Below are 22,787 nucleotides of genomic sequence, written 5' to 3' on the forward strand. Positions count from 1 at the left end.
CTCCATCCTCTTTTCTGTGCTATTTATTTCCTATTATGCCCTTCAACTGTGTCACAAAAAATTTTCCATCCATGTATGTATACATTCATCAAACATTTAGCCCATACCATCTCCTCATTCCACATGGACTTAATTTCCCACCTTAATTTGTCTACTTTCTGACAATTACTAGTAGAGTTGGGCCGTGATATCATGTATCTCCAGAAGATTACATAAATTCCTGCCTAGAAATTTCTTTGTTTAAACCTTTAGGTTGTATAAAAATCAAACTGATGCTCAGTCATATTAGTGGGATTAAGTTTGAAAGTCTAAAATCATACTTTAAATGAGAACTGTCTCAACCCAGGCATACTCCTTGCCCTCCAGAATTTATATACGTATGATAGTAGCTGGTTGTTTTCCCTGCAGATTCCTTTTTTTTTGTTGTTTTTTTTGGAGACAGAGTCTCACTCTGTTGCCCAGGCTAGAGTACATTAGTACAATCACGGCTCACTGCAGCCTTGACTTCCCAGGTTCAGGTGACCCTCCCACTTCAGCCTCCCAAGTAGCTGTGACTACAGGCATGTGCCACCATGCCTGGCTAATTTTTTTTATTTTTTTTAGAGACAAGGTTTTGCCATGTTGCTCAAGTTGGTCTCGAACTCCTGAACTCAAGAGATCCGTCTGCCTTGGCCTCCCAAAGTGTTGGGATTACAAGCAGAAGCCACCGCATCCAGCCAACCTGCAGATTTTTCTAGTGATTCACAGTTTTAGCTCTCTGTTCCAGATGTGTTATTTGGTTGGCCAGCCTTTAATATATCTTGAAACATCTGGAGGCCAGCTCCAGAAAGCTCTCGTGAAGGCAGGAAGGTGAAAAACTGCTAAGAGACTGTTCTTCTCTTATCGCCCATGTGACTTTCAGTTGAACGACATGCAGGCACACGAACTGATGGCCATGTAGGTTTGTAAACAATAGTATTAATAGGCTTGGGCTGGGGGAGAAAAATCTGGAGATACCTGTCTTGAGTGTTACCTGCAAGACATACTCTAACAGCATAATCGTTGCACGATGTAATTGCGGGAGACTGAGCAAGTTAGAAAATCTATTCCTGGTTTGTCGCTGACTCACTTTGTGGCATGAGCAAACCATTATTATTCTTTGATTTAGTTGTCTTATTTGTTTGAAAAAGGGAAAATAACATGTGTTTTAAAAGCACTCTGAAATTCCTCTGAAAGGAGGTCTATAAGTGCAAAGTACTATTGTTGTTTTTATTATTATTATTATTAGTGTTCTAGTATGATTTAGTTTTATGCCATGTAGGTCACAGATGTTTCAATTCTTCTCATTGATGAATTACAAAACACTTGCATCTCATTCTGTTTTATAGCATTGATAACAGTTTAGCACATCTTTGTTTTAACCCCAGTTAAAGTATATGTCCAAAATAGACCTCATTAATAAAATACAATTACCAAATTAAATATATCTGTGCTACTTTCTATTGTTTTTTTTCCTCCTTAAAAAGGTGGTTACCAACAACTACTAAATAAGACCTTTAATTACTGCCAATCTTCTCTTGAAAGTAACAGTGCTTATCTTGAGTAGTTTGAACTGTAAGTGGTATTCAGTACACAGTGGGGTTGTAATGCGATTATGAAGTGTAGCAAGTTAGTGATAAATAAGCGTGATAAACCATGTATTTGTATTAGAAATAATATTTGAATTATCAACTGAATAAAAAGGCTGCAACTGGTGATTCCTTGGGGTGGGCATGTGATAAAAATAAAATACAGTTAAGTATACTTGGAATAAAAAATTGTGTATGCTTCAATATAATAGAAACCTTTTAAATTGAATGTGTTTTTGAGTTTACAGCATTTAAATTACTGGGAGAATTAAAAGATTTGCTTTGCTTTCTGATATTAAGCTTTTCAAATTAGAATTTTAAAAGAAATTTCTAACTCATTCATCAATAGAGGACTTTGGCTTTTATGTAAGATACTATAGTTCTCCCTCCAGATTTTCAGTGATTTTCCAATGCAGTAGCAATAAAAAAATTTTCTTTAATTACAGTAAAACTTGCATATAAAATCATGCAAGAAGGAATAATACCATTTCCTTCTTGCCTTTTTTTCCTTTTCAATATTTCAGTAATCATGGAAATAATTTCTTAATACTGGAGAATGGTAATTTATATAAAATAAGTAATACTGTGACTCTTATTTATATTTCACATGAAATGAGCAGTAAATTGTGTGCATCTATTTGTAAGTGTCCTAAGACATGGGGCCACGTAGAGGAAGTATAGCTGCCATAGGGTCTTAGAAACCAGAGGTCACATAGTAGCAGCCACAAACTGCGCATGACCTCTAAATGTGTTTAATTTGCCTAAAGAACACTTCAGATTTCTAAATGGTTGCTAATATTTTTTAGGGTGGAGAGTTCCTATAAAGAGCCAAATTTCTGGCATGTTTAAATAAAATCCGTATGTGGCTACTGTAAGTCAGCATTCCTGAATGGCCACAGTTGACTGAAGCTGAGTAGCAGCTAAGCAGTTTGGACAGAACATGGGTTCTCCAGTTTGCCATAGCCTCACCACAGCCCACTTCACTCATTTCTGTTATTCATGTCGCTACTATAAGCATTTGTTTGCTAAAAAAATATCTGGAGGCATGTTTTTTTTTTTTTTTTTTTTTTTTTTCTCTTTTTTTTTAACCAGCCCCCTCTCTTCCCAGTAAAAAAAAAAAAGAAAAAGAAAAAGAAGCCATGAAACTTGGGAGTTTAAATAGTAAAAAAATATCCAGTGGACATAAGTGTGTTTATTAAAGTAAATCACATAAAAATATAACTTACTAGCTAACTTGTTTATGGCACTGTATCTTTTTTTCTTTTTCTTTTTCTTTTTTTTGAGACAGAGTCTCACTCTGTCACCCAAGCTGGAGTGCAGTGGCGCGATCTGGGCTCGCTCCAACCTCCGCCTCCTGGGTTCAAGCAATTCTCCTGCCTCAGCCTCGCTAGTAGCTAGAATTACAGGCACACGCCACCATGCCCGGCTAATTTTTGTATTTTTAGTTGAGATGCGGTTTCACCATGTTGGCCAGGCTGGTCTCGAACTCCTGACCTTGTGATCCGCCCACCTCAGCCTCCCAAAGTGCTGGGATTACAAGTGTGAGCCACCACGCCCAGCTACTGTATACTTTTCAAAGCACTTTCACATGTCCTTTGTCCTCTTATCCTCACAGCATCTCTGGGAGTAGGATAACAATTACATATTCATTTTAACAATGAGAAAAGCAAGTTTTGGTGAACACCGTTAATTTATCCAGATTTGCAACTGCTACATGTTGGAGCTGAGCTATAACTCATCTTCGGACTGTTCATCTAGAGTAACACTGTCCACTGGAATTCTTTGCAATGATAGAAATATTCTGCATCTGTGCTCTCCAGTGTTGTAGCCTCTAGCCCCACATGTAGCTGTTGAACACTTGAATGTAGCTAGTGCGACTGAGGAACTGAATTTTCCATTTTACTTAGTTTTAATTAATTTAAATGGAAATAGTGACCTGTGACTAGCGGCTACCTTACTGGGCAACAGAGGACTCCAGAGTTCTTTTCCTCCTTCATTGCATGGTATCTTTATTTAACAGTCTTATTCTTTTCAGTAAAATTCATCAAAAGATTTCTGTTAGGTTTTCTGTAGTTACCGAAGTGGCAAGCATTTGTTCTACCAGTAGTTCAACATATTAAAATATTGAATATTTTCTGTATCTGCATAGATTTCCTTCCATAAAGGCTTTGAATCATACACAGTAGCATTCTTTGTAGCAAAGTCAGGGGACCGAGTGTTAAAGTTCTTAATGTATATTATCCTCCCAGGTTTCCTAGTTCAGATAAAGGGCATAATTAGAGGTGTATTTAAGCATCAGAAACATGTAGATGACTAAGACCAACTCCTTCCGCGGTGTTTTTTATTTTCTAAGATACTAGTAGCTGTTACAGAGTCATGTAGGAAACTTAACATTCTCTGATAATTGATTGGCTGGTTTAAGTTGGACCGTAGTGACTTTTAGAAAGATGACCATTAGCTAAACTCTGTCAGCGTTTATCATTAAATCCAAAATGGCATTGACTTAAGACACATTCCAATTTCAGAGATGTTATAACAGAGGGGAGGAGATTTATCTTAAAATTGGTGAAATATGGTTTGTCAGTGGGCTTCGTCTACATTTGGTCAGCTTATAACCAGGGACAGCATTGAGATGCAAATGTCAACTTCTGTTTTGCCCTGTGATTAATTAAACCCTTCATCTTCACCCTCCCCACCCCACCCCCGCCCCCATTGCTCTCTGCACTTTGGCTGTCCCCTTCCTCACTACCTTATCCTGATTATGATTAATTAACAGAAAGAAATCCTGGTGATTAGGAGTGGACTTAGGCTCTTGCTCAGTAACAGTTTGATCACTATACAGATACTCACTTTCTTTAAACACCTCCCTACCCACCCCACCAAATGCAGATGAGGATATTTTATTATCATAAATAATACTGGAACAAGCTTAACCAATCACCTTCTAGCACACAGGCAACTCTGCAGCACTCTTTTTTAGAATACCACATGCTGTAATTCAAATTATCACATTAGCTATCCAAATGCACCATTTGTTTTTAAATACTGGAGTGTTTACCTGAATATTTCCCCTTTTCATCTTCCCGCCCCACTTCACCAGTACACTGTCACTGCAATGACAAGTTTATTTATGTGCCTTAATATCCCCACTTCTTGTTATTTTAAAAATGTATTTCTATATCTCTATAAGGGTCTTCTTGAACATCTTAAAATATTAGTTATTATGTAAATTCATGTCATCTCTTTTCCATTATGCCCTTTGAATCTTGCCTTTATTCAGACTTCAAAATATTTAAGCACTTCTAAACTCCTGTATTACATTTTTTATACCAGCCTTTCTCTGGAAACTGAGGATGCCTTCTAAAACCTTAACAGCCATCAAAAGAAATTCGGGGATTTGAATCTATTAAAATAGAAGATTTTCTTGTCCACAATGGAGTCTGACATCCTAACAGTTACCATTTTGGACACTGCTGTGTAAAGGTTCCAAATACAAGCCATTCAGAGTTTGCACTTGCATGCAAAACTCATGCACAAGTTAGGGGGTATCACTTATTAGGTAGTAACGAGGAGTCCTGAGTGCTTTGGTAAATGTGTTGGTTTGTACCATATAAAATTGCTGACATTAGACCATTTTTTTGTGTATAAAACGTGGCAACTTCACATGGGGTCCACCCTGATACTATAGGTGCAGACCAGTCCAGCTTATATAAATTGCCTTCCCTATTTTTGCTTTTTTCCCTTATTTTTCCTCAATTAGTAATTTTACTCCCATAACTTTCTCTTTGCTGCCATCCTTTTGTATTTCTCAGTTAATAATATTTTCTCTAGTGCCCTTCCCTTCTTAACTAATTCCCCAAGTCTATTAGCTGCAGAATTAGTAGCACAAAGAAGGCTGGTTGCATAGTATGTACCTCCATGATGTAATCAGTACTTACCACTTCAAGTGTTTGACCTGTTTTGAGGTTTTCATTATCCTAAAAGGGTAGTGTCTCGAATACATTTACTGCCCAATAAATAAGCCACCATAGTTCCTGACTGCTCAAATGAAAAAAGCAGGAAAAAAAAAAAAAAAAAAAAGCTACTTTTTTGTTCAATGCTGATAGAAGCCTTGCTATGTGATGTCTTTGTTATGACATGGTTTGGCTAAAGCATCTCTGGAGAATAAAATTAATGAGTACACTTTGTTATATTTGCCTTTGCTTAACTGAATATAATTTAATAAATGCAGTTTTTTAGTAGTTTGTTGTCTTTGGATCTTTGTCTCAAGAAAGAAATGAGATATGTTATATTTTATAATTAGAAGTGATAGAAACATCAACCATCACTTAAAAGTTGGAAAAAAAAATTCTAGAAATCACACCATTTTTATTTCTGTCCATTTGTATTTGCAGTCTCCTAGTTTCCAGGGTGATATAGTGAATGTTGATTCATTCATATTTTTGTTATTTGGTTGCCATTTATAAAAAAGAAGATGTCAGTAGTTGGTAGTGATAGGTAAATAAAAATAAAATAAACAAATATCAAATTCTTTACTGATGAACTGTTCTTTTTTTTTTTTTTTTTTTTTTTTTTTTTTTTTTGAGACTGAGTCTCGCTGTGTCTCCCAGACTGGAGTGCAGTGGCGTGATCTCGGCTCACTGCAAGCTCCACCCTCCCGGGTTCACGCCATTCTCCTGCCTCAGCCTCCCGAGTAGCTGGGACTACAGGCGCCCGCCACCACGCCCGGCTAATTTTTTGTATTTTTAGTAGAGACGGAGTTTCACCGTGTTAGCCAGGATGGTCTGGATCTCCTAACCCCGTGATCCGCCCACCTCGGCCTCCCAAAGTGCTGGGATTACAGGTGTGAGCCACCGCGCCCGGCCTGATGAACTGTTCTTTACATGTAGTCATGCTAATCTTCACAATAATCTGCTAAATGGATGCTCTTATCCCCACTTTACAGATGTGAAACAAGTAAACTTATTTTCTAGGACAGTAAATTCTATCTAGTACAGACCCACATTTGAAACTTAGGGCCAGCAGACTCCAAAGATATTATCCCCTCCCGCCCTTCCTCAGTGTCATACATCCTAGCTATTGAAAAAGAAATTGTTAAACATCTGTGTTAGTTTAGTGCCTCTTTATGGTGTCTATTATTGTTCTGTGTTATAAGTTTGTTTTTAGCATTTTTTTTTTAAATGCTTACCATGCATCAGGCATAAACAAGGTATCTGTTCTCATGGCACATTCTACAGAAGAGTGAAGAGCAAGATCATTTCAGATAGTAACAACCCCTACAGAGACAATAAAATGGGGTGGTTTGATAGAAGTGGATAGGAAGTTCTAAGAAGCTGGTGTTTAAGCTGAAACCTGAATGACAAGAGGGAGGAAATTCTAGAGGCAGGACGTTCTATACCAGGGGAACAACCAGAGGAAAAAGTCTAAAGCTGGAGCATCTTAGGACAGTTAGGAGACAGGTGTGGCTGGAGGACAGGCAAGAAAGGGAAAGTAATAGAAATGAAGTTGGACAAATAGGCACAGGCTAGATCTTGAAAGAAGGTAGGGAGTATGATACTTCCACTATGGAAGCTTTTGGAAGGTCCCCCGTCAACAAATGTGCACTTCCTGGAGACACTCCATGTGTTTTCTCTAGAAATTATGTACAGTGGTCTAGAGGAAAATGCCAAAGCCTTTAAAATTACATATTAATTAACGAGATTCTGAAGAGCATCACAACTTTCAAAGGTGACTGGGATAATATAGTCTCATTCCCATCTCTGCATGTTATTTCTTGTGTGCTCTGCTAAGCAGCTGCTAGAGTCCTAGAGACCTCGAGTATAACAGTGACTAAATTTGTAAGTTGTGTTGCCCCAAATTATAGTAGGGATGGAGATAAAGAAATGTGTTTGTATACAAATTCTTGCTAGATACTAATAACCAGTGCTGGAGAACTTTCCACATTAGTTCCAGGAAGTGCCTTGTAAAGACCTGTTGGTTTTAGTTTTCTTTTGGTACGTTTGAAATTTGTCACTAGCTTTTAAAATTAAATATGCTTTTTACGTAAATATTGTATCTTTTGAACTTGTGAGTGTGAGGGTTGAATTTTTAGTGAGAAAAGAATTTTGTTTGGATTTGTTTTTAATTACTATTTTTAAAAAAATATGTTAAGGGCTTCTGGTGGTGATGGAAAATATTAATTCCTTTAAAAATCTGGCTGTGTTGCTAGATCCACATTTGCTTTTCTGTGTTTTTGTGAACAACTGATCAAATTAGATTCGTCACTCTTGGCTTGCGGTGATTTGAAATTGAAATGGAATATATTAAAGCAGCCAACCACACTGATTACATTGCAAGCCTCATTTAATTTCATACATTCACACATTACAGTGAAAGGCAGCTTTTTTAATGCATGATTGTGACTGTACCTTGAGGAACTCCAAAGGTCATCTGTAATGGGTGCATAATTTGTTAGTGTTAGATATCCAATTTATGGTAGGTGTTTCTCAGCCTGATTTGTACTAGTAGTAAATATGGTGAGCATCAAAGTCAAATCTGTAAAAAGTTTAGCCTGTCACATTTGGTGGTATTGTCTTATTCATTGGTCAGTGGACCACAGTAAATCATGGACTAGCTGTCATCCTTAAATCTAGAAAGTGCCAGTACTGAGCCCCTGTAGCACAGGGATTAAATGAGCTATTCTTTTTAAGAGAGCAGGCTGGCCCAGGTGAAGGTTATAACAGTATTACCAGCTCATCTAACAGTACTTGTTCACAGCTACTTGAGCCCTAGTCCCAAGAAGGCTATAAAAGGACTTTCAGTTTCACAGGAGCATGGACAATTTGTGAGCTTGCTCTTTTTTTCCTTGGTTTTCTGTAGCAGCGAAGTCTACCAACTTCATTTCCTTTGTGTCTTCTGTGTGACAGGCACTGTGGGGCAGCCCTCAGAAATCCAGAGTAGAATTTGGTTTTTTGGGTTTTTTTCTCTTTTTTTGAGACAGTCTCACTCGTTTGCCTAGACTGGAGTGCAGTGACGCAAGCACTGCTCACTGCAGCTTCAGTCTCCTGGGCTCTAGCAATCCTGCCTCAGCCTCCTGAGTAGCTGGGATCACAGGTGTGCACTGCCATCCGCCACCACTCCCCACCCCGCCCCCACCAGCTAATTCTTTTGCATTATTTTTTGTAGAGACTGGGTCTTGCCATGTTGCCCAGGTTGACCTCAAACTCCTGGGCTCAAGCAGTCTTCTCACCTTGGCCTCCTAATGTGTTGGGATTACAGGTATGAGCCACCACATCAGCCCAGAGCAGGATTAAGACACAGTTTCTGCCCTCAAGAAGAAGACAATTGGATATGGCCATTTGTTCCACTGTGTGGTTTTAAATGACATGAAATGGCTTTAACCCTTTCAGTGACTCAGGAACACAATTTGCATTAGGCAGCCCCAATTGTTCATAACTTTATCACACATGGGGTGGGTTAGTACAGTGCTCACAGAGAATAAGACTAACGTGGACTTGATGAGAACTTTCAGCTACTTTGAGAATCCAGCTGCAGAGTTGCCTTTGATTTTGGTTGTGACAGTGAGGACATGTTTATTTTGATCTTCTGTTGCAGTCCAGGGTTTGTTCAGAGATGTGGAGATTTGTTTTTGTTGGCTTTGATCAACCAGTTTGTTATATTTTAGTTTTCAATAACAAGAGACACCTAAAACCATTTTTTAAAGCTTTATTATTGAAATTCCTGAATGGGAAAAAAGTAAGACAGATATTCTACCTAACTCCTCTCCTCTCTATCGGAGGAATTACTTTTAATAACTTTAAAATATATAGGCCAAGTCTGGTGGCTCATGCCTTTAATCCCAGCCCACCCTCCCTCCAGCTGAAGCAGAAGAGTCATTTGAGGTCAGGAGTTCTAGACCAGTCTGGGCAGCATAGTGAGACCCCACCTCTTAAAAAAAAATTAGCTGAGCATGCTACTTGGGAAGGTGAGAGGCAAGAGGATCACTTGAGCTCAGGAGTTGAAGATTGTAGTGAGCTATGATCATGCCACTGTACTGTAGCCTGGGTGACAAAGCAAGACCCTGTCTTTAAAAAAATCAACAACGAATTATATATACACACATATATATATATGTTTATATATATTTATATATATAAAACCCAAAATTCCCTAGGAAGGTAACTTCATTGTTAGAAACAAAATACACTTTATAGATTAGTGTAGGGAAAAAAACGAAAGTTGAAGGGCCATTTAAAAAGAGCAGCATTCCCAATCTGTTCTATGTAATTCTAGTGTCGTTAGTATTCCTGGGGGTAACAAAGGCTCCCTGACCAAAGAAGTTTAGAAAATGCTACATTCTGTATCCCCCGCCCCTTCATTGTTTTCAATGTATATTAGCATATTTTAGGCTCAAAGGTGTCCTGCAATGGAAATTTGTTTAATTTTGTTTTAAGCCAGCTCTCTCCATATTTATGTAGGTGCAGGACATAGTTTAGGAAACACTAGAATAGAATTTTGGCAATCATTCATTCTCTTTTACCTTCGCTTAATAAATAGTTAATAAAAATTCAGGCCTCTATTATCTCCTGAACTAACTTACACAGTATTTTTGAATACCTGTTACATACCTATAAAAGGCCAAAAAAAGTATGAAACTAAGAATATAGGCAGTAAAAGAATGGAAGGAGGAGAGAAGCAAGTAGCAGCCATTAACTAAAATTAGTAGTACTGATTAGTTTGTAGATAAAGAAGAGAGCTGATGATGAAAAGACCAGATTGGGATAGGGGGTAGACAGACAGGACCTGCATATGAGTCATCACCTGTGGGTATTGCCAGCTCCCAGACCTCAGGACTCATGGATGCCAGCATGCCACACCGAGGGTTGTTGACTGGAATGGTTCAAGATTTTAATAATGTGTCATGGCCACCTAGTGCAGGGTTCACAAACTCAAATTTCTTTAGGACCGTGATGAAGTATACATGCTGTTTTCATACAGAAAACATGAGCTCTGTTTTGCCAGACGTTCTGATTTTTCAAGCAGAGGAAGAAACACAGATGGTCCTGTGGAATTGTCCGATGTTTGAACACTGACTATAGTTTTTGTATTGCTTTGTTAACCAAAACTGGGGAATACTGGGTGAGGACATGGGAACTCTCTTACATTTGCTGATGGGAGTAAGTTGGTATAAGAAATGTGGCAGTATCTAGTAAAATTGAAGCTGTGCAATCATAAGGCCCAGCAATTCCACTTCTAGGTGTATGCCCTAGAGACAGACACCAGCCCTGACCTCCATGTACCATGCTCAAGGAGATGTTTATGGGTGAATATCTGCACTGTCTATAATAGTCTCCTAGGTAAGTGACAGAGAAGTACATATAAAATGATTTATATAAATTTTATAAACAACATTAAAATAGTGTCTGTGTTGTTTATGCTTATACAAATATATAGTAAAAGTATAATATGCAGGTAGAAAAGAGATACAGCAAATTCAGAATTGTTGCCTATAGGAAATGGGGGTAGAGAAGCTATGTGCACTAGGAAGCCATTGAAGATTTTAGGCAGAGAAGGGGCATGGCAGGATCTGATCTGTTTTTGAAGGTCACTCTGGCTGCTGCATCATAGGGGAACAAGAGGAGAAGTGAGGAGAGTACTTAGAAGGTTTTAGTCACAGTAGTCCTGCGCCCTGGTGGGAGAGAGGTGGCTTGAATTCCAAATATAGTGGAGATTTTCTCAACCTTGGCACTGTTGACATTTTGAGCTAGGTGATTCTTTGTTGTGGAGCCTCTCCTGTTGTACCCCATGACTGAGAACCTCTAGCCTAAGCTGTATATTGGGAGGTTAAGAGTAAAAATTTCTAATCCATTTTTAAGAGGAAGAGATCAGATAGAGCTTGAGTTAGTGGGAAAAGAATTAGTGGAGGAGGTGAGATTTGAGGTGATTTTTGCAAGAGAATGGAACAGACACAGTCATTCCAGTGACACTAAACCTTGACTATTTTAAAACTTAACAAAAGCTTTTCTTTAATCTTATGTTCCCCTGCTCCCACTTCTTTGTAAATTCTTGTGAGAGAGCTGTATATAGGCTCTTCACTTCTCTAGCATTTAGTTGACTCAACAACTCTATTGCTCACACCAGGGTCCTTAGTGACTTCCTAGTTACCAAACCCAATGGAATCTTTCCAGTCCATCTACCATTGACCTCTCCACCCCATTTGTTTTCCATTTTTAAAATGATTTCCTCTTACACAGTCAAAAGTACAGATCACAATGTATGTTGAGATGTTAATCTATATGTTGATATACTTTGAAAAATTGTACATCCTTTGTATCATAGGGTATTGGACAGCCATTACAACGTGGAGTATTATCCATGTTCTGTAAAAGTGAATTGTATGTATTAAGTAAGAAAAACAGGTTTCAGGTCCATGTAGTTAATATACTCTCCCCTGTAGTAACACACATATATATATTCATGAACATCAGTTTAGAAAAAGGCTGGCAGGAAATGCATTGAGATGCCAGCTGTCATTTTCCTGACAGTGTGTTACTTTTATAATTGAGGCAGGGGGCAGCGTATTGAAAACATTGGTTTATCTAGTTTCCCCTCTGTTCTCTTCCCTCTGTGTGCATTCTCCATGGATGATCTCATCCGTACCCTACACACCAAGGACTCCAAGTCTAACTCGACCAATCGAGTCCTCTTTCAGACTGACTTTTAGACTTGCATACCTATTGATCTCCTAGATAAATCCACTGAGATGTCTGTCCCATGAACATCTGTCAAAATCAACATGTCCAGAAGTGAAGTCATCGTATTCCTTATTACCCACCAGCTGTTTCTTTTACCCTCCCTTTCCCAGTCACTGGCACTCCATATCTATCCTGTCATCCACGCCAGAAACAATCCTATAAGACTCTTCTCCCATTCCCTCCGCATCCAATCCATATCCAAGATTTGTGGCCAGGCACAGTGGCTCACACCTGTAATCCCAGCAATTTGGGAGGCCGCAATGGGAGGATCACGAGGTCAGGAGTTCGAGACCAGCCTGTCTAACACGGTGAAACCCCGTCTCTGCTAAAAATACAAAAATTGGCTGGGCGTAGTGACGCACGCCTGTAATTACAGCTACTCAGGAGGCTGAGGCATGAGAATCACTTGAACCCAGGATGTGGAGGTTGCAGTGAGCCAAGATCGTGCCACTGTACCGCAGTCTGGGCGACAGAGTGAAACTCCGTCTCAAAAAAAAAAAAGATTTGTAAGCTGGTTCTACCTCTGAGTACACCCTGCAGCTCTCTTCTTCTGCCATTTTCACTTGCTGCCACGTAGTTCAGGTGGTCCTCTCAACAGGATTCCTAGACAAGTCTTCTTGTTTTTTCTACTTCTAGACCTGCTCTGTCTATTGCAGTAGCCACTAGCCACGTGTGCCTATTGAGCACTTGAAATGTGGCTAGTTTAAATTGAGATGCGTCATAAGTATCAGATATACCTCATTAATATTCATACATTGATTACATTCTGAAAGGAAAATATTTTAGATGTACTGGATTAAATGAAACATTAAGATTTACTTGTTTTATTTTAGGGGTTTTAAAAATGTGGCTACTAGAACATTGAATGTTCTCAGAATGGTGTATATGGCTTACATTATATTTCTATTGGGCCGCACTATGTCTAAGCAGCCATCCCCCCTTTGATTTATCCTCCACACTGCTGTCAGAATTATCTTGCTGAAAAACAAAGTCCCTGAGCTAAAAATTCTTTGAAGTCCTTTGGGATAAAGTTTAAAATTAGCTTAACACACCATGCCTTCCCTAAAGGCATTCAGTTTCAAAAACTTTTGAAACACTGTGCTGTCCACAGTGTCCGGTTAGATTCAGCTGGTAGGTTGCCAGCTTCCAACCCCTGATCTCAGGACTGTCTGTCATCTCTCTGGCACCTCTACCCTCAAATATTTCAATACTTGTTAGACAATTGATGCACTATAAATAGATTGAAGTGGAGTTGAGCATATGAGTAAGTACCCTGTATCAATTCTATATTCATGCTACATAAAAAGTTTTATACAGACCCTTAAGGGACAGCTACATTGCTAATACTCTGTTGAAAGTTATCTACTGAGCTGTGCACCTCTTCCTAGTAGGCCATATGTGTTAGTGGGCACTCTGAGGAGATTGAAGTAGCATCGAGGACCCAGCCCTCACTAATAGCTGACGGCGGGTGAACCAACTGGGAAAGGAAACCTTCATGTGTTGACAATATCAGAAAGATTCTATGGAAAGCTACTAAATTTGAAAAATCGATCCTTAGGAGATAATCTTTCTCTTGGAGTGGGGGGATTATAAACAGGAGGATGATAGGTAAAATGGAAAAATTTTTAAAAAGCTCAATTCATAGGAGGATGTTGGATAAAATGACCCTCCAAAAAAGGAGTTCCGAAATACTAAATAAACTTAAAACAGATGTATCATAACAATATTTTGACTCCAAAATATGTTTTATATGTCCATAAGTGTGTGTCTAGGATGGCTGACAAACTTAGAGAACCACATCTGAGGTATTTACTAATGAGAACATTGACTAGGTTGTATTCTAACCAGCACAATTTGATACGTATGTAATGCCAGAATAGCCATGAACAAGGCAGAACTATAGTTATTTTCAGATACTGAAATACTGTTTTTACTTTGGTTCTGATGTTGAACCACAGAGTTAGAGGCTTAATTTTTTTTCTATCAATATATTGCTCTTATTTTTTCTTCATAGGACCTTAATGTTCTGCATGTTTAGTGAGGACATTTCTACTTCCAGTGTAATAGCACCATGCTTTTAGAGATGCACTTGCTAAACGTTTGCAGCTAGCTATTCCTTTCGTGACCTTGTGACTGGGGCTTCCATAAAGATGCACTCCTGCGCAACTCCTTTCTTGCCTTCCACTACAAAACTGTAAACTCAGGGATACTAGTCTGGTTTGCTTAGTCAGTTTCTGCTCTTTTTCACCATCTTGCTTGGATGGGGTCCCTTTGGTGTCTAGAGCTCTCCTGCTACCTTGCCTCCTTCTCGACCTCTAAAATAAAGGGAAACCTTCTGTTTGTACCATTCAAAAACTGAAAATACTTCTTTTTTGATGTGTTTATATTATTCTTTCCAGGGTTATTTGTATTGTCAGATTTAACTTGCTGTGTTTTATGTGGAAATAATACCAAATATGAGCAAGTAGATGATGGGTTATATTTGGAGCAGGGGTACTTTCCTGTTGTTCCTAAAATCACATATACACAAAGTTGTCCTTAAGGTCAACCCTAAAAGCACACCTAATTTATTTCCTCTTTGAGTTCCCACAGAAAAGACCTTCTTTCTACTTCCTCTTCTCCCAAAGTAAGCAGGACTCACTAAGATTCTTGGCTGTCTGTGGAACCAAGAATGGGTTTCACCTGAGCTCAGGCATCCCTCCAACAGAGAGATTCTCCACTTCAAATACCCAGTAAAGCGTAACGTAGGAGCTTTTTTAAAAAACCCGCCTAAGCCAGTTAAAGCTGACTCTCTGAGATGGACCCAGGCATCAGTGTAATTTCATCCCAGCATACAGCAGCAGTTGAATACCACTGCTCGAAAGTCTTACCCACCTTCATGCCTGAAGCTTGTTCCTAGGCTTAAGGTTTTTGAGAATACGGCCATTAAGTTCCATAGGGGGAAAAGCATTGTAATATTAGTCATGACAAACTATAATGCTACCACCTGCTGACAGCTGCCATTTATTGATCAGTTCTGTGCCAGGCATTCTACTATTTCTCTGTGTAATCTTTATGTTTTTACTGCATCTTTATGTATATATATATTTACTTTTTATACTTTACTGTGTTTAATCTTAACTATGAAATGGGTCTTATTACTATTTCACAAAGAGGAAAAGGAAATGTTAAAGAGGATAGGTGATGTGATCAGAATCGCACAACCAGTAAATGCGGGGAAACAGTTGATAATGATATTGATCACATGTTAGATCAAGAACAAAGAAGCGAAAAACCGTAAAAAAAAAAAAAATAGTTTGACTGTATACTAATTACAGTCAATTATACCAACAGTTTACCATTTGTGCCTAATTACAATATAGCACAATAATGATTATGATTATAAATACCATTAAACAGATATCGTGTTAACTTGGGCAAATTTCTTTTGATTACAGAACAGCTTAAATCTTTATTATAAATAGGTGTGGAATGAATAGCTAATAATCATAACTAATATTTTATTGAGTGTTTATGTTTTAGGCATCACAGTAAGGATAAGGACTTTGTGTACATTTTGTTTAACCTTTAAAAACTAAAACTCTGAGGTTGGTACTATAATTATTATTAGAGGAGAGGAAACTAAGGCTTGGAGAGGTTGAATAACTTACTTGGTAAATGGCATATCCCGACCTTCTACTCAGGGTTGCAGGACTCCAATGCTTTTCACTATTCCATCTCCTTATATAATATGCTGCAAATTCATAGGACTGTTCGTGTTTGCTCAGCCTTTGCACTTATTACTAATGTGGGCTGGTTATCTATTCAAAACTTTCAACATGACTTGTGAGATGGGTATAATTATTTTAAAAGTCTACAAGAGTTTCCTTCTAAGCTATTAATAGTTTTAATTTTGAATATATATAATGGTAACCCCATGAAATCTCACTACTATATAAGAACAGTCCCAATTTAGTTATTCTCCTCTCCCTTCAATGACATAAAATCAAACTATCCTCTTAAATAATAATAATAACAACTTTCAGGGTCATCTTAGTTCTTTGAACTGTGGGTTTTATTAAGGAATAATATAATCTGTGCATATTTAAAATAATCATTTTGTATTAAAAACTGACCCCAAAACATACACACAGAAATGCCTGATTAATAACAAACATTATTATGAAGTGTTTTAGGTGGGAGGCATTCAGTTCTAAAGATTATATACAAAATAAACCTGAACCTAGATGACCTTCAATAAAATATCAGTATACTAATATGCCAAGAAACTCAATGGCATGTCTGATTCCAATTAATCATGATGAAAAAAGAGCCATCTTGCCCTAATTCTTGCTCAGAGCAGTCACACAGGGTTGTAAGTGATCTTCTTAAAAGACTCTTTGTCTCATCTTTGTCAAAATCCTCTTTTAGGGGTTACATCTGGTAGAGAACCCATAGATTTGGGTGTCAGAAAACCTGGATTCCTGTTGTAGTGTCTCTATGAAGTTTCCAACAGATTACTATGCTGTGAGTTTTCCAATCTTAAAATAGAGATAAAAATTCATTTTTCAGCATTTCTCAAAGAGATATTGCAGAATCAGTAATAACTTGGTAATGTTTTAGTAATGCGTGTCCTTTAGAGAGTAAGTATGTAGACTAAATAAGATACATGTACATAGTTGAAATCCAATAAATGCGACTCATTTGATATATTATGGTAAGTCTGTAATAATACGGAACTCTTATTTGTAATCATATAAGGCATCTATAGAACGTTTTCAAGAATTCCTTAAAAACAAAAGGCAACTGATGTACTGTGTCAGCAAAATCCCATCTTTAACCACTTAGAAATAAGTTATACCTAATTTTTCTCCCAAACTGATAACTCCCTGCCAGTCTGTTTTGGCAGCATAGAAGTTGTTTTCAAATCACTAAAACCCTCATGACCTAAAAGATGTGAAATTTGAAGGAGTTTGTGCTGCCATTACTCTTAAGGTATTCGCTAGGTGCTAATTGAGTCAAGTTTGTTCTGCATTATGGTCTAATGCAGGCACAATCAAGGATCAGATGTCAGGGTGTCAGATAGCAGGAAATGCTGATTGATGGGAAGCTGGGGAATGCAAGCTCTACCCAAAGGCATTAAAATTCTTGAAAAATAGTTGAACACCATTAACTGTACAGACACACCTTCTAGCTAGATTCTACTGAAGATCCACCAGTTCACAGACTTTCAGCTAATAAATGTCTTATGATCATTAATTCTACCCCCAAAATGGAAATAGTCATATACCACTTCATGCTTTTTAATAAGTTGATTATATGTAAAGATTTGAGTTTACCAGGAAGTTTACAAAATAAATTATAGTTATTAGAGTTCAAATAAAAATGTTTTTATGACAAACAACTAAAGAGTGAATTTCTCTACATGAATTCTGATATTCTTATATACATCCTAGAATTCTTGAATTGTATAAAATGTTATCCTGACATTTATATGTCTTAATTTAGCTTACTGCCTTGTGCAGAGCACACAAGAAGTATTGAAATTAGGTAGTTGACACCAAATAAATACTTAAGGCTCTTTATAATACATTATTAGGGAATCTGTCATTTCAAGTTATGGACCATATTAACAAATACTGTGTATTTTGAAAGGCACTTGACGCCAGTCACATTCACCTAGAGTAATTCTGAGTAGTTCCTCACAGATTCCACGGGGAAAAGCCTATGGTTCGAGTCTCATAATTCCATAGGCAATTAATGTATCAATAAAAGAGCATAACCATTTGTAACTGTTCTCAGTCAAGTACCTACTATGTGCCAGACACAGTACAGGCTCTTTTTATGCATTATGTCTCAATTTTCTCCTGATGCTAATTCTAGGAGGCATTATTGCTATTTCACCAATTGCAGATAGAGAGCCTCAGTGAGATTCCCATGAAGATGGTAAGAAACCTTTCTGCTGCTAAATCCTGTGCTGGTAAGCTATCTATACCATATGTCTATACTTTAAAAAACCGATAAGGACATCAGTGAATGGACTGCAGCAATTAAATGAACCTAGTTAACCTTTTAAATCCCCCTATATCAGATCACTATTGGGAAGGAAGGGCTCGATACCTTAAAATTATCAGTAGAGGGTATGTGCCCCCATTGACCAATCTGACTGGACGTCACACACTTTGGTATCCGTGTACACTGTGTGCAGAATCAGTATGTACTAGAATTATGTATAACAAACTAAAAGCCTACCAGCTATTGGAAAACAGTGACGTGCTGATACCAAGGTGGGCTTGGTAAGTGAAGGATCAGCATGTTTTCTTTTCTAAGTTAAACTTCTGATTTTTCTTCAAACTCTTCTGTCTCTGCTCATGGTCCCTCAGCCCAAATCTGGCTCCTTCTGTGGCCTCCAGATAGAGTTAGACACTTCCTCACCTAGCTGTTTGTATGTTTTCTCACATGTATTTTTTCTTATGCATCTCTCTTCTACTATATGCGAGTTCCTTGGAGCCAGAGCTAATTGCTTTTTCATCCTTGTGTTGCTAAGCACTAAATCCAACAGTGTGTCTGATGGTGGCTGACGAATGAATGGATAAAACCAATAAAACTGCCTGACCTCATCACTATTACTCCCTCCCATTTTTTAGTTCTTGACTAGTCAGAAGGCCAGGTTCTGTGGCTGAGCTCGTAAAAGTTCAGCTGTATTGTAGAAATACACAGATACACAAATAGTGTAGAAATATACAAAGCCTTTGCTTTCATGGTTTTGAGGAAAGGAAGAGGTGAGCAGTTAGCCAAACTCTTGGATTAAAAAGAGCAAGAAGAGTGATTCTAGGAAAGTTTTCTTTTTCACCTGTATGTTTTTGCAGCTTTTTTCATAGTTTTCAAAGTTGTGGAACCCTCTCCTGGTGTTAAGAACCTGCTTTGGTTCTTAAAATAAATAGAGGTATCAAAGACTCCTCTTGCTTCAATATTTTCACCTGTGATTGACAATTCAAATATGGAAAGCTTCTGAAACTGTCTTTAAGTAGCTTCATAAGATGACAAAAACCCTATATTTAGTAATGTCTGACTGAAGTTTGTTTTAATGATTTAGAAAATATCCTAGTATTCATTATCATAAAGTGTTTATTTTGCAGAGTTTTTATTTGAAAAACTAGCAACTCTGCCTTACCATAGAAATACATCTTTCTTCAAGGTTTTGAAAACATTTTGGTTCTACATATTAGACTTTAACTCTTGAATGCTAACCCTGCCTAGTAATAAAACATATTTTTTTTCCCAGTGCCACTTAATGGCAAGTCTCTTCAAGTTTCTCAACAGACAACTGCTCTAAATGTACCCGAGGTACATTCTCATTTTCTAGAGGGGGAACAGGAAAAATTCCACTGCTACCATCCACCCCTGTCATCCAAAAGCAAGTTTATTAGTGAACTTCAAGTCAGCATTCTAACCCTACTGTCTGGTCTCTTTCACTTTTTTATCATTTTGGGTTTATGAAGTCCTTTTTTAAGATTAGTATGAAGAATACTTAATGTTGTAAAAGCTACATGGATGGTTTTGACATCAGAGTTGCAAAATATGTTTTAAAAGGATAACAATATCTGAGTACATGTTTGTAAGAGCAGCTAGATAACATGGCAAACTCTGACAGCAATCATTTCTTCACTCCTGCCCCATTTTTCCTAAGCAAATACACTTAGGGTGCTCTTCAGTGGTAGTGTATATAAAGGATGGTCTCCAAAAAGAGATTGGCAGCTTTAATTTGTTTGATATGTGCAATCATGGTCCGTGTTAAATTCAAAATGCTTGTCCAATCAAGGATTCAATATAGAAAAGAGGCAGTAACAAGCATGCTGCACACTGTAATAAAGAAATCTGTTGATTGAAAACAGTTTGTATATTTTGGAAATGATAGGGAATGTAATTGGTAAGAAAGAAAAGGATAGGGCTTCATAAATAATGGGAAATAGAGCATATTTTTTACTGATAATACTAACTCAATTTAATAACATTCTGGTGTTGAATTTTTGTGTGCCAGAAAATAAGAAAGGTGGGTTCTTTTTTGTTACTCTAAATGTCATGATTAATGGGGTGACCTTTTTTGTTTTAGTGTCCATCGAGAGTAGCTTTGACAGGTTGAATCTGAGGCAGTAGTGGGTGATACGTTCCAGTTCTTTGAGAACTTTCACAGAACATTTTTCTTTTGTTCTCTCATCCAAGAAGACAAAACAGTTTTAACTGGTTTGTTTTTTTTTTTAGGTACAAGTACTACGTGAATGCATTTCTGTGGTAAAAGATCTAAACAATAGAGAAATATACAGATATACAGAGCAAAGCCTGTATACTTTTCGTACATAGATATCTGGATAGAGATTTGTATGCTGATTGTTTGAGGAGCTGTAATATTAAGAAATTGAGGCTGGGTGCAGTGGCTCACGCTTGTAATCCCAGCACTTTGGGAGGCTGAGGTGGGCAGATGGCTTGAGTTCAGGAGTTCAAGACCAGCCTGGGCAACATGGTGAAACCCATTTTCTACAAAAAATTAGCCGGGTGTGGTGGTGCATGCCTGTAGTCCTAGCTACTTGTGGGACTGCAACAGGAGGATCGCTTGAACCTGGGAGGTCGAGGCCGTAGTGAACCGAGATTGTGCTACTGCACTCCAGCCTGAGGGACAAAGTAAGACCCTGTCTCAGAAAAGAAAAAAAAAAAATAAGAAATTGGATTTTACTATTCATGTCATTCTCAAGCTTACTTAAGACTAAGACCTCACAGATACAAAAACATATATAAAGTCACCCTGGAGGGCTGCTATTAGTGGCTGTCCACTAGAAACATGTTGATGTGGACACCACTAGCCGTGCCTGGGGTGGGTTAGCTGGGACCCTTTTCACCAAGCACCACCCCAGGTCACAAGTGTCCCTTTGGAGCTGCTCAGCTCAGTTGGCCAGTATCCAACTTTGTCCTCTCTGAAGAAAAAAATCAACAATTTAAACAGCAACCACAACTAAATACACTTAATGGTACCTTTACCTGTCCTTTTTTCCTGTTATTTAGTTCCTTTCCCCATTAATTTAAAATTCTGCATCTAGACTTAGCACTAGTAATCTCATCTTGTACAAAAATCCAACTATTCAGAAAGTTCCAACTAGAAATTTTCAGTGTACCATAGTGACAGGTATTCATAATGATGGAATACTATCTAACTCATAAAAGAGATTGTGTAGAATATAGTTTTGTTATTAATTTATGCTACTTTATTAACATTTTAAAAAGTGGTCAACAGTCCTTTATTGCCTTCCCATTAACCATCATGTTGAGGTAACCATAATACCCAGTTCCCTGCATCTGTTCTAAACAAACTGAATTTTACTAGATAAAAAATGAAATTACTAATAAAAGGTTAAGTGATACATTTAGCATACATTGTCAAATTAAGCATTGGCTGTAAGAAGAATCCGTTGTATTGGTAAGCTGTTTTTGTGTGAGATTGCATTTCTTCCTCTCCAAGCATCTAGCAATACAGCACTTTGGATTCCAAGTTCACCAAACTTTCCCCCTCTATTCAATTGCGTTAAACATGTATTGAACATCTTCTCTATGTCATGCTTTCTAAGATGCAAATAAGTTAGTATCCTTGTACTCTAAGAATCCATAATCTAGCAGGGCGTGGTGACTCACACGTGTAATCCCAGCACTTTGGGAGGCTTAGGCGGGCAGATCACGAGGTCAGGAGTTCTAGACCGGCCTGGCCAACATAGTGAAACCCCGTCTCTACTAAAAAAATACAAAAATTAGCTGGGTGTGGTGGCACACGCCTGTAGTCCCAGCTACTCAGGAGGCTGAGGCAAGAGAATTGCTCCCAGAACCTGGGAGGCGGAAGTTGCAATGAGCTGAGATTGCGCCACTGCACTCCAGCCTGGGCGACAGAGCAAGACTCCATCTCAAAAAAAAAAAAAAAAAGAATCTGTAATCTAACGGCAGAAAGGGGGCCTGCATAGAGGAGGCGTTCTTAATTCTGTTGAGGTGGCAGAACCCTTTATCTCCCACTTATAACAGTGTGCCAGTGGTGAAAAAAGCAAGGTGAGAACAGTGTGAAGTCAGGGATAAGAAAGGAGGTATCCCTATGCACCCCAGGAAAGCACCCCTAATGATAGAATTTTTCCCTACGGGGAAAAGGTGAACCAAGATACCCTGCAATTCTACATCTGGAACAGTACTCTTCTGAACTTTTTTTATTTCATACTCTAGCTTTTTTTTTTTTTTTTTTTTTTTTTTTTTGGCTAAAATCCCTGATATTTATATATGTAATTGTAGGTATACAGGTAATTTGAAAGAGCACTAATGTACTCTTCCTGTGCAAGATATCCTGTAGAACATACGCAAAATATGCATTTTTTCCCTTCAACTTCTATTTTAAGTTCAGGGGTGTATGTGCAGGATTTGCATATTTGTTACATAGGTAAAT

The 22,787-nt window shown here is 37.9% G+C and overlaps 1 protein-coding gene across 5 annotated transcripts in view; it reads left to right on the forward strand.

Moving 5' to 3' along the window:
- Positions 1-22,787, forward strand: part of POLA1 (DNA polymerase alpha 1, catalytic subunit) — a 307,953-nt gene that overhangs the window by 257,819 nt on the left and 27,347 nt on the right. The window contains exon 37 of one of the 5 annotated variants that reach the window (XM_065538316.2): positions 604-1,456. The exons of the other annotated variants lie outside the window; for them this stretch is intronic. Within the exon in view, the coding sequence (XP_065394388.1) occupies positions 604-737 (134 nt within the window). The 3' untranslated portion in view covers positions 738-1,456. Of the gene's footprint in view, positions 1-603; positions 1,457-22,787 lie in introns of those variants that run through there. 5 annotated transcript variants of the gene reach the window in all.

This window comes from Macaca fascicularis, chromosome X (assembly GCF_037993035.2).
Source record: "Macaca fascicularis isolate 582-1 chromosome X, T2T-MFA8v1.1".
NCBI classification, from domain to species: Eukaryota; Metazoa; Chordata; class Mammalia; order Primates; family Cercopithecidae; genus Macaca; species Macaca fascicularis.